The sequence below is a fragment of the Rhinolophus sinicus genome, chromosome 15, assembly GCF_057876585.1.
Source record: "Rhinolophus sinicus isolate RSI-liver-muscle chromosome 15, RSI-T2T, whole genome shotgun sequence".
NCBI classification, from domain to species: Eukaryota; Metazoa; Chordata; class Mammalia; order Chiroptera; family Rhinolophidae; genus Rhinolophus; species Rhinolophus sinicus.
The window spans coordinates 72226163-72237618 of NC_142515.1; the positions used below are offsets into that span (position 1 = coordinate 72226163).

The 11456-nt window shown below is 54.0% G+C and overlaps 1 protein-coding gene across 1 annotated transcript; it reads right to left on the bottom strand.

Annotated features, from left to right (window-relative positions):
* Positions 1-654: 654 nt before the first annotated feature.
* On the bottom strand, positions 655-9503 carry SPMAP2 (sperm microtubule associated protein 2). Its single transcript, XM_088792167.1, has 8 exons — positions 9196-9503; positions 8214-8330; positions 7896-7967; positions 7460-7521; positions 6496-6565; positions 5285-5402; positions 4260-4419; positions 655-950 (listed from the first exon to the last, which is right to left on the bottom strand). Exons 1-8 carry the CDS (start codon positions 9501-9503, stop codon positions 712-714), a joined length of 1146 nt encoding a protein of 381 aa, XP_088648293.1. The 3' UTR covers positions 655-711.
* Positions 9504-11456: the final 1953 nt, after the last annotated feature.

The window sequence follows — 11456 nt, forward strand, 5'->3', positions numbered from 1 at the left end:
ACTCCGAAGGCTGCCGGTTTGATTCCCACGTGGGCCAGTGGGCTCTCAACCACAAGGTTGCCAGTTCGATTCCTCGACTCCCGCAAGGGATGGTGGGCTGTGCCCCCTGCAATTAAAGATTGAACATGGCACCTTGAGCTGAGCTGCCACTGAGCTCCCAGATGACTCGGTTGGAGCGCGTCCTCTCAACGACAAGGTTGCCGGTTTGACTCCCGTAAGGGATGGTGGGCTGCGCCCCCTGCAACTAACAATGGCCACTGGACCTGGAGCTGAGCTGCGCCCTCCACAACTAAGACTGAAAGGACAACAACTTGACTTGGAAAAAAGGCCTGGAAGTACACACTGTTCCCCAATAAAGTCCTGTTCCCCTTCCCCAATTAAATAAATAAATAAATGTTTAAAAAAAACAAACAAAAAACCACACACTTTGATGGTTTAAAAAAAAGAGAGAGAGAGAGAGAAAGAGGCTGCTGCCTGACATCGCAGAAGCCCGAGATAGCACATGAAAGTGACTTCGAAAATAAAAGGGCTGCACAAATCGCAGCGTGGCTGCAAACATAAGTATTATTATTTCCCTCCACCTATCTATTAGGCCTTCCAGCCCGCCCTCCCTCCTCCAGGCGAAAACGCTCAGAGCCAGCCACACGTGCAAGGTGAGGGTGCATTTGGGTGTTTACTGGGATGGGACCTCAGGGGCCAGGCCTGGGTCACTCATACTTTTTTGGTGATGCTCTTGGGGGTGGCGAGCTCATACAGGCGAGGGGACACCCGAGCCACCAAGGAGGCCGGGGAGATGTAGTAGGGGTCGTAGCCTTCGTTGAGATCCTTGCGAAATCTGGGCTTGGCCAGGGAGATGACCCGGGGACTGGCCACCGCCTTCTTGGTGACGTCCAGCACCCTCCAGTGTGGATCTCGGTCAGGAACACACTTCTCTGACTGGGTCTTCGGCACTGAGGGCAGGAGAGAGGGGCAGCGTTCAGCGCAGAGCCGGATGTGCAGCCACTCTCCCTGAGGAGCTCAGCGCCCAGTGAGCGCTTTCAAGTTCGATGGCCGACCCAGCCATGGAGGAACGGGCAAACTCAAGTGGCCCCCCTAGGGAGGAATGGATAAATAAAGTGGTCTAGCCACAGACTGAAGTGCGACTCAGCCATGTGAAGGAGGGAGGCGCTGACACTAGCCACAACGTGGATGGACCCTGAACACACGGTGCTCATGAGAGAAGCCGGACACAGGCCACACAGTGTGTGATTCCACTTACGGGAAATGTCCAGAAGAGGCGCGTCCACAGACAGGACGTGGTTAGTGGTTGTCAGGGGCTGGGGAGTGACCACTAATTGAGGATTTCTCTTTGGAGTGATGAAACGTTCTAAAATTTATTGTAGTCATGGGCACACAACTCTGAATGTACTAAAAACTATTGAGTTGTACATTTTAATTTTTATGGAAGTATAATGAATTGTACACTTTAAAAAGGGTAACTTGTAAAGAAAAAAATATTTCAAATGGCCATAGGTCCCCCCCCATAGGGGGACTCAGAGGGACTGGCCAAAAATGCTTTGGAGGCCAACGTGAGGAGGGGGCTCTGTGGGCCCTTTCACACCCTCTCCTTCCTCAGATGTCATGGTGGGAGGGGCAGCGAGCAATGGCTGCAGGAGGCATTGCCACCTGGCTGGTCCTGCAGGCACCTCTGGTGGAGCAAGGGGCAGCTCCCTGGACGTGCAGGAGTTTCAGGACTCAGCCTCCCACCGCGATCCCCTGGGCTCCTGTCATCACTGCCCAGCTGCCTGCAGCCTCAGCGAGGCCCTCTGGAGCACCTGCGACATGGCACCCACCAGCCAACTATGACTAGGGAGCACCTAATATGGGCTGGAGTTTTATTCTAGTTAATTTTAATGAAATCAATTAACTTATTTAGACCAACCAATTGATTGATTAGTACATCACTGAGAGCCACACGTGGCCAGTGGCTATTTTCATGGACAGAGCTCTCAGAAGCAGACCCCTGTGTCTCAGCCAGGCTCCCTTCTCACCACCTCTCTGTCACCCCCTCCTTTACGGGCCTGCTTGGGGGACTAGAAGGGAGGTGGTTACCGGTGTCACTGCCTTAGCCTTCAGTGTCTGGGGGCTCCGGGACCCTTGACTTTGAGGGGTGCTACATACAGCCTCTGTTCGAAACCCCTCTTTGCTCAGAGCCTTTGTGCAAATGGCAAGACAGGTGCCGTCTCGCTGGAGGGGCCCTTGCTGTAGAGAAAGTGAGGTTTCTTTCACCCGGCAAGCACAAGCCCACACAGGGCCCACTGTTGGGCAAGGCCATTGAAGCTGGACCACAGTTTTGCCAGGCAGATGACCGTCCCTTCCAAAGGGAAGGGGGCCAAACATTCGGGCCTTGGTAGCCCCTTGGGGTGCTGAGAAGGCCATGCCCAGAATCTAACCTTCTTTGAACTCCTCTGCGAGAATTCTGGAGCACTTCCACCATTGTGAGATCTGGGCTTCTAAGCTCTGTTGACCACAACAGTGGTGACTGAGTCCACTGCTACACAGCACACATGTGGACACACAGAGAAATAAAACAGCCACAGACTTGCGCCCACCCACACAATTCATGCAATTCGTTTGTCATTTCACTTTTTAATGCTTTAATGCTGGTCACACCCATTAATGCATGCAAGTTTCTTGTTTGAAAAGCACAACCTTACACTGTTCTTACACACTCGCGCATGGATGTATACTTTCAGGTCCATCTGAAACATGGGTGAGTATGTCCACGAGTGTGTGTGTGTACAAATGTGTATGTATTCATAGTCCAGATGTATGTGTGAGAGAGACAGATGCTCTGATGCACGAGTGTATGTGTGTGTCTATTTGTTACACTAATCATTTAACACATATTAAGGGAATGGGTAAATGAGTGAATTAAACAAACAGAAGACCGTCTGAGCAAAGTTAAAAGAACAGACTGACCAGGGAGAAGTTATTGTACAACATGCTCAGCAAAGGATTCGTGACCATCTGATATAAAGAGCTGCTCTCAACCAATAACCAGAGACACAGGAAACAGGAACCTGGAGAAATGAGAGCAGAGTGAACCCAAATAGCCAACCACACACTCTGGCAATTTTGTGCCAGGAGAAGGGGACACACAGTCTCTCTAAAGCTTCTGACATTGTGGGCCTGGCACTTAACAGACCATGAAGGATAAACAGATGCATAAATGTGAAGTATGTCAGAACATGACGGGACCACAGAAAACGCAAGGAGAGCAGTGCAGAGGGCACACAGATGCCCAGTGGTGGGCCCAGGCTCGGGTTACACAGAGTGCTCGGAGAGGCCTCACCCAGACGGCAGATGGGAGCCCCGCCCCACAGAAGGTACAGGGGTGAGCCATGCCTGTCCAGTACGGGGACAGTGTTTCAGGCAGCAGGAGTGGAGCCCAGGGGGGTGCCAGGGGACAGGTCACAAAGGCCTATTGGCGTGCGGAGTGAGGCAGGAGCCCTGGGAGGGTTGTAAGCAGGAAAGGGCAGCATGCAACTTAAATGCAGCAAGATCCCTGTGGCTGCACATGGCAAATAGGTGAAGGTGGCCCCGGGGACTGGGCCAGAGGTGACAGAAGGGCGTTGTGGGGGGCAGGGGGGCAGTGGGTTCTCATATGCACAGAACGCAGAGCCCGCAGGAGTATTGGCCATAGGGTGTGAACGGAGGGGTCGGGCAAAGAGAGCGCTGGGAGAAGTATGCTCATAGGCACACGTGGCTGTGTATGCTTGTGGGTCTGTGTGTACCTCCGCGTGACACCCAGAAGGCAACGTCCCAAACTACATTATCATCGGGTGATGGGATTCCTTTCTTCTTTAAGCTCTTCTACATTTTCCAAATTCTCTACAACTAGCACACGTTACTATTGTCACGGGAGGACAGGGTATTTCATTTGTTTTAAAGGATGGAACAGAATCAGGCCACTATTTCAAAGCTGCCCTTGCACCTCTGCTTGGCTCCCTCATCCCTCGCCCTGTGGCCCCCGACTTTCTTATCTGCACCCACTTGTTCTGCTAGGAGACCCATTCACACAGCTCTTAGCCTCAGGACCATGACCCTGGGAACCTGTGTAGTCCAGCTCGTCCGTAGGGGTTTGACAGCTGGTCTACAGTCCAGGAGAGAGACACAGGGAGAGGCAAGCACAAATCTGGCAGAAGCAGGCCTAACGTCCAGGTCTTCTGACCATTCCCCACCCCATCCAGTGGGGAAGGACACAAGGACCTACTTACTGGCCAAGCGAAGAAGCCGGTTGTAGTCTGACATATGTGGCTTGGGTTTTGGCACAGGGTCCCACTTTTCCAACAGGGTGGCTGGCGTCCTGGGCTTTGCCAGCTGGAGAGTCCTTGCACTGGGGATGGCCATCTGGGCTGCCCTGGACACTTGGGACACCTGGAAACAGAATAAGAGGGGAAGGGTAAAATGGCCCTCTGGACTGAAACAACCCCAGAAGCAACACCAAAAGACGGAAGACTGGGAGGAAGTTGGTTTGCAGCGTATTCAGCAAAGGCTCAGTGGCTGTCATAGGTAAAGAGCTCTAAATCCAGGAGCCCAAGAACCCACAGGGGACTGGGCCACCCTTCTAGAAGAGTAAGCCTAAATCGTCCGTCATCCTCTCTGTCAGCCAGGGAAATGTAAATTAGAACAACAAAATATCAGTCCAAACCAACAAGTGTGGCAAAAACAGAAAAGTCTGACACTGGTGAGCCCTGGCAAGAATGTGGGGGGAGACATGTCGTCATGCATGGTTGGCGGGGCAGAACCGTAGCACAAGTACTTCAGAGCGTGCTTCACCCGTCTCAGAAGAAGCTGAGCACATGCTGACGTGAGCACTGCTGTGTAGCTGCCTCGGCGGGGCACAGGGCTTGAGTGCAGTGCTGCTCCCTGTGGCTGCAAACACCCTCATCACCCATCAACAGGGGCCAAGTAAACTAACTGGCATGTTCAAAGGGCAGAGAGTGAGCTGGCAGTCACGTAAAATGTTGCTTCATATAAGCATGTAGTGCTCTAGAAATAGTGAGGAGATGAGCAAGAAATAAGATGCTACATATGTATATTAAAAACACGATGATTGTGGTTTATGGGTCTCTGTGTGCACTAAAGTATAAACGGAAATAAGGCAGAGCTGGCCAGAGTCGCACGTCTATTGCTCTGGAGTCTGTTCCCATTTGTCCATCTAGACCCCTGATCCCAGCCCACTGAGAGTGGGCAGAGCCCCAATGGCTGAGGGGAACCCCAGGGAGAGCGAGGCACCTACCTGAGACATGTTTGCGCTCCAAATGTTATTCCGGACTTTTGGTGTGGCCAGTTCCCTCAGGCGACTAGACGCTTGATGTTCCAAGGTGGGCCGAGGGATGGGCCAGATGGGCGTAGTCCTAAGAGACAGCACATTTGAGGCACTAGCTTAGCCGTGGAAGAGACGTGTCTGTGCTTGTGTGTGTGTGTGTGTGTGTGTGTGTGTGTGTGTGTGTGTGTATGGTGTGATCTCTTTCTCAGCTCCTCTCTGATGCTGGGGATATAGGAGAACCTGGGGGAGTGGAGAGTTTGGAAAACACCTCCAAGACGAGACTCATAAGAGAAACCCTAATGGGAGCCCCTAAGTGTTCTCAAGGCTGGAGCTACCCTGTCCTGAAGCCGTCCTCACATCCGGTCACTGGGCCTGGGGTCAGTGACAAGAATGCAAGGAACAATAGTGTGTATCTGCAGAAAACTGGGAAAGTGAACTTCCGCTGAGTCTCCTGAGGTCGGGCCTCAGCTGTGCCTCTGCTCCAGAAATTAAGCTATGTTTCATTCATCTAAGGCAGATTTTTCTTCTTTTCACATCGGCTTATATAATAAATGCCACCAGCCAAGACGTCACGGACTCCCCAGTTGTCTCTGCCTGTGTGCAGACATAGCTGTTCTCATAGAAATAACCTCAGTCAAGTTATGTGTATTCTTGGTTCACAGATGTTATGTTTAACTGCAGTTTAAATTATCTTCAGATTACACCATGATTCGGCATTCAAATGAAAAGTTGTTTTCACAAAAACAGCCTTAAAAACAGTGTGTGGAACATGTCAACATCTCTGAGTCAAAAAAAATGACTTGAAACCTTCAGACACGCTCCAACTAACTTACTTCAGTTACATTTTCCTTTTTATATACGCAATAGAATGAGTAATCAAAATGAACTCTAAAGATCACTTTCGACAAGCATGAAAGTTTAGGTGATAAGAAGGAATTGTGTCATAAGTTGTACATGATGGGAGTAAGTAACATGACGAAGCACTCATTCTGGCAGGTGCCATGCTAAGTGCCTTTTGTGTAGGGTCCCCGCTACCACCTGTTGTGCAGGTGGACAGCTGAGGTTGCTAGGGTCTTGGGCTATCGCGTCCTGGCACCTGAACCCTCCCCATCTGCACTCTGTCAAGGGAGGGGGAAGGTTTCTGCCCAGCCTCCAAGAGCCCACCCGGCCCCCTCCCTCACCTGCTGCTGTTGTAAAACTCCGAGTAGAACCTTTTAGGCCGGGCCAGTTCCTCCACTCGGCGGGACACCACTGCACAAATGGGAAACAGCCCCAACTTGAGACTTGCCTGCCCCCTGGGCTTTCCTTCCCACGGAGCAACTTCCCATGGGCTAGAGCAAGATCGCGTCCAGACAGCTCAGTGCCAGACACCTTGTGCTGGGATAACTTTTGCCGTCAGCATTCTGGGGACAACAGGGTCAGAGGCCTGAAGTCCCTTACTCACAGCGCCCAGGATGGAGCTGGCAGGGTTGGAATGGGAGCTCAGGCCCTGAGTCCCTCCATGGGGCTCCTGCAGTACCAACAACCCACTGGTGGTGAAAGTGGATCTGGGCCTGAAGTTTGTACAGGCCTAGGGTTTCCAAGTTAGTGTCCACTGTGGGGGAGATGCTAAACCCAAGTGAGAACCTGCTCTGTTACTTCTCCCCAATAATTAGTTTTATTTGAAGGGATCCATTGCTCTCAAGAAGGGTGGAAACCCTTGTGGGAGGGAAGCAAACGGTCTTTTTGTACAGTGAATAATAACCCCATCTTGGCTGTGGTGCAAACTGGGGTTTCCCCTGCAGGGTTTGCCCCATACCCTTTACCCCCAGGACCAGCCTTCAGCTAGCTCTGGCTCCCCAGGGGACAGAGTCAAGAGATGAGCCCCATGGAAGGGGGGGCAGAGACAGATACACTGAGAGATGGAGAATGGGGGAGAAATGGCAGGGACCCCAGAAGAGTTAGGGCTAGGGGAGGCCCTGACGTAGCGGCCGCTGAAGCCAGGCAAAGGTCTGGGTGAGATGGAGGTGGCCCAGCCCCAGAAGACCAGGAGCAGCCTGTCAGATAGGGTGGCCAGGTACCAGCGCTGGGATAAGGGCCACCTCTGAATGCCTGACCCAGGAGGCCTCTAACAGAGAAGTGGAGGTGCTGGGCCGCCCAACCTACCGGGCATCGTGACAGTGAGCGTGGTATCTTCAAGAAACCTCTCCATCCAGTACACAGATGGCCTGGAATGCACCCGGGCATGGCTCAGGGCAAAGGGAGCAGGATACAGGCTTCCTGCGCCCTGCTCTGAAACAGAACTCAGGGCACCCCATAAACAGGTGCACAGACAGGGTAGCTGAGGTATGATGGGGTGGAGAGACCAGTGGGAAGGGAGGGGACAATGGAGACACAGGAGAAGGGCAGACTCAGAAAAGTCTTACAGTCACGGGGAAATGTAGATTATTTTGTTCAGAGAAGGGGGCAAAACCAGCCTTTTTTTAAAAAAGAAGGCAAAAGTAAGAAAATGAAGGCAAAAGTAAGAAAACGGCCCCAGGGCCTGGCTGTTTCCCCCCAACTTGGGCAGGACACAGAGAGAGGAGACGCCCCTGGGACTCACCAGTAGACACAGAACTGCAAGGTCCTCATGCATGGGGAGATCCAGGCATAGCCCTTACAGCAGCACCCCATCCTGCGAGGACACAGGCCCATCCCCCACCTTGCTCTGCGGCTCCCACTTGCTCAAACGCCTCGCTGTCCGTGGCCAGCCTCTAGAGGCCACCATGGACCACTGTGCCCCCCAAGTTCTCTCCGTTCGCACCCTGACTTCTCACCCCAAGTTTATTATATGGGTGACAAATGGGACCCCCTGGCGCTGCTCTCCACCTCATGGACCCCCACCCCTGCCTCCAGTGAGGCCACCAGCCCGCCACCTCACCTGTCTTTCAAGACGTGCCAGTTGGTCTTGGGTTTTGCCAGTTCGAAGAGCCGCCTGCCCTTCTTCCTCCTTCTGGCCATGGAGGTGCTGGGGACCCTCTGGGTGATGGACAGCCGGCTGTGGGGAGTTGGGTGGTGAGGCTGGAACTGCTGGCTTTCCAGCCCCCGAATCTCCTCTGGCGGGGGGGGGGGGGGGTCGCAAATTCTGGTGGCAGAAGCCATGGACTGCAGTCCTAGCTCCAGTGGCACCAGACTTGTGACCCTGGCCAGGTGGCCCACTCCCTCCAAGAGAGATTTGCCCACCCCTCCCAGGATGGCCGATTTCTCAGCTCGTGCATGTCTCGGCCATGAGGAGGAGTGGGCAACAGAGAGGCCTCAGGGAGCGCTCAGATAATGGGCTAGAAGGTCCTCCCCGGCCCTTGTTACTGCACCCATGACATCAGAGGTCACTTCGGCAGACATCCATCTGCGGTATGGGAGGTGACACCAAAGAGGGCACCGGCTGACCCACTAAGTCACAGCAGAGACGGCACTTGGCTCTTTTCAGGACAGCACCCCTGGCCAAAAATCACTCCCCACAAATGCTCAATTCACCAGTTCCCGGTTTGCCCAAGATGTGTCCCCTAGGCATCCTAACCATCCTAACCAGCTGTGGCAATGTGTGGGCTTGGACTGGTTGTGGCTTCCGAGCTGGGGGATGTCCCCTTTTCTTTTTCTCTCTGTCAGACTGGGGGCCGCCTCTCCTGACCTCTCAGCTCTGCCATCTGAATGCTGTCTGACTCCAAAATGGGCACTGTTGTAGGGTTTTCCACCGTTACCCACCTGCTGCCTTGATGGGTTGTGTTTGCCGACTTTGCCTCAGAGGCAAGTGAGGGGGCTGCCCTCTTGGCCCCGGGGGGACCCAGCCTGCGGCACTGCGCCAGGGCCATGGGCTGGGTGTGGGCACGCTGCTCCCTCCCCCCCACCTGAGCCCACCCCCATGCCACCTCATCTCGGGCACAGCATCCTCTTCATCTTTGTCCAGAACACTCTCCAACTGCAGGATGGCCTCTCCTGGGTCCCGGTCATCTAGGAATTCTTCCCCGGCCAACTCCTCGGGGGGAATTTCCTCTTCTTGGTCTTTGAAGCCCAGCCCCCCACCATCTAGGTCCTGGTATTCGGGGTCCTTGGACCCTGGACTCTCACGCACAGCACTCTGGAGGGCTGGGCCATCATCATCCGGCCCCCTTTCTAACTGGCCCTCAGCCTCCATGTGGTGCTTGTGAGTCAAACTCTGCCAGTGGTCCCCCATGGACAGGGCCCTCCCCAGCCCAGCAGTCTTGCTCCCAAAACACCCAATGTGTCACCGGGCAACAGGACAATGGCCTGGCCACATTCTCAGTGTCCGCATTCCACCCTGCAGGTGCCCATTGCCAGGCACTGCTCACGCTCTGCCAGCTTTGACCCCTCACTCGCCCTCCCCTGTCACTGCCTTCCTGTTCCAGAAGCAAGCCGGGCATGTCCCCTGCTCAGTGCTTTTGCACTTGCTGGTCCCTCTGCCCACACACGTCCCAGGCAGGCTCCTCCTCAGAAAGGCAGCCCTATTTCCGAGTCTCTCTGCGTCCCAGCATCTGGTTTGATTTCTCCACGGCGTTTGGCCTCATCTACCACAATATTGACTTGTTTTCTTCTCGGCCTTGTAGAAAGTCACCTCCCCAGACCAGGGGCTGAGTGTCCCATTCTGCATGTCCTAGTGCCTAGAAGATGCCCGGCCCACAGAAGGCTCTGGGGAAGAGCAGTTGAGTGAGTGGTTAAATTGGGGGCAAGCTCTGCTCTGGAGCAGACATGACTGCATCCCACATGTCTTCCTGGTAAGAGACCCTTTGTCTCAGATCAGAGGAAGTGCTGGCAGTTATAGCTCACCAGTGGTTCCACCCCTCCCAGGGCTGCTCTGGGAATGAGCCTGAGGAGCGTCTGCAGGGGTCTCCTAGGAATGGCTTCTCTCACTTGACAGGAGACATGAGGAAAAGACCCGGCTCCACTTCTTGGTTATTGATGGGGCTGTCTGTGATGTCTGGAGCTAAGGCAGCCATTCTGTGACCATGAGACCTGTTTGTCGGAGGATGGTGAGCTGAAGGGCAGGTCTTTGGTGGCATCACTGAGCCTATGAACTTGGCAGCCCTGGAGACTTCTCTGTGTGTGAGCTTTCTAGACAGGGAAGAGGACATCCTCCAAGTTCCAGCCCCAACAGACTACGTGCAGCGAGAGCTGACACACTGAGCCTACCCCAGTGTGCAGTCACACCTTCATGATTTTAAGCCACCAATTTGGGGCTGTCCGTTATGCAGCAATCCTGCCCTACACAAGTTTATCAAAGCAGCCAGTAGCCCTGAGGTGTCCCTGACAAGTTTCTGCCTCAGGAGGGAGACCCCCTGCCATCTGCTGCTGGCCTAATGAAGCCCCATGCCCCTATCAGCCTTGTGTCCCCCCCATCACCCTGCAGCGAGTATGCCCCTCAATTTTCAAGTGGCTGAGTCTTGCCAGTTTGACTTTGAATATCACCTCCTCCTAATACTCTTCCCTACCTAAAGCAGGGCTTTCCTCCCTGAGTCGATGAGACTTTAAGGTGGTTGTTCCACAGCATTTACCACGATCTTATTCCACATTGCTTTTTAACTGACTTTTTGCCCCATTGGAATACAGGGCTTCCGTGGCGCGGGGACCGTCCTAGTCTTGCTCCTGCCAGGATTCCTAGCACCTAGAGCAGGCCCCGCCCGCTGCGGGTTTTCAGTGATCACAGCGCCGGAGATGAGCAGCAGCAGTACCGCAGCGCGGCCGCAAGAGGGCGCCCCTCTCAAGGGCATGTGGGTCACTCCGCTGGGCTTCGCGACACCGCCTCTTGGAAGCCTCCCCACAGTCCGTCCTGCGAGATAGGCTTCAGTATTGTCACCACCATTTCGAACAGAGAGGCCAAGTCATTGCCCAAGATTGCATTCAGCGCTAGGCTGCCTCCGGGAGGGCTCAGCATTTGCGACTCCTAAGTATTTGTAAAATTCAGCAATGATGGAAAAGGCCCTTGACTGAAGGGCATTTTCTGTGGCAAAAGCTGAGGGACCCGGTGCCCTTCCTGCCTCTGGGAAGGGGTGCCCCAGCGGAGGCAGGAACAAGGACTCAGTACCAACACCCTCCACGGCTGCCTTTCCAGCACAATCCGGTTCCCATGGAGACACAAGGAGTAAGAGACAGTGATGTGCAAAGCTCCTCT

What these genes read in the sequence shown, in the direction of transcription:
- SPMAP2 (XM_088792167.1), bottom strand. Translation starts at nt 9,503, where the DNA reads ATGGGGGACCACTGGCAGAGTTTGACTCACAAGCACCACATGGAGGCT. An exon ending in GAGTTTTACAACAGCAGCAG is followed by an intron (nt 5,403 to 6,495) that starts GTGAGGGAGGGG and finishes GCTGTCTCTTAG; the next exon opens with GACTACGCCCATCTGGCCCA. An exon ending in CCGGCTTCTTCGCTTGGCCA is followed by an intron (nt 951 to 4,259) that starts GTAAGTAGGTCC and finishes TCCTGCCCTCAG; the next exon opens with TGCCGAAGACCCAGTCAGAG.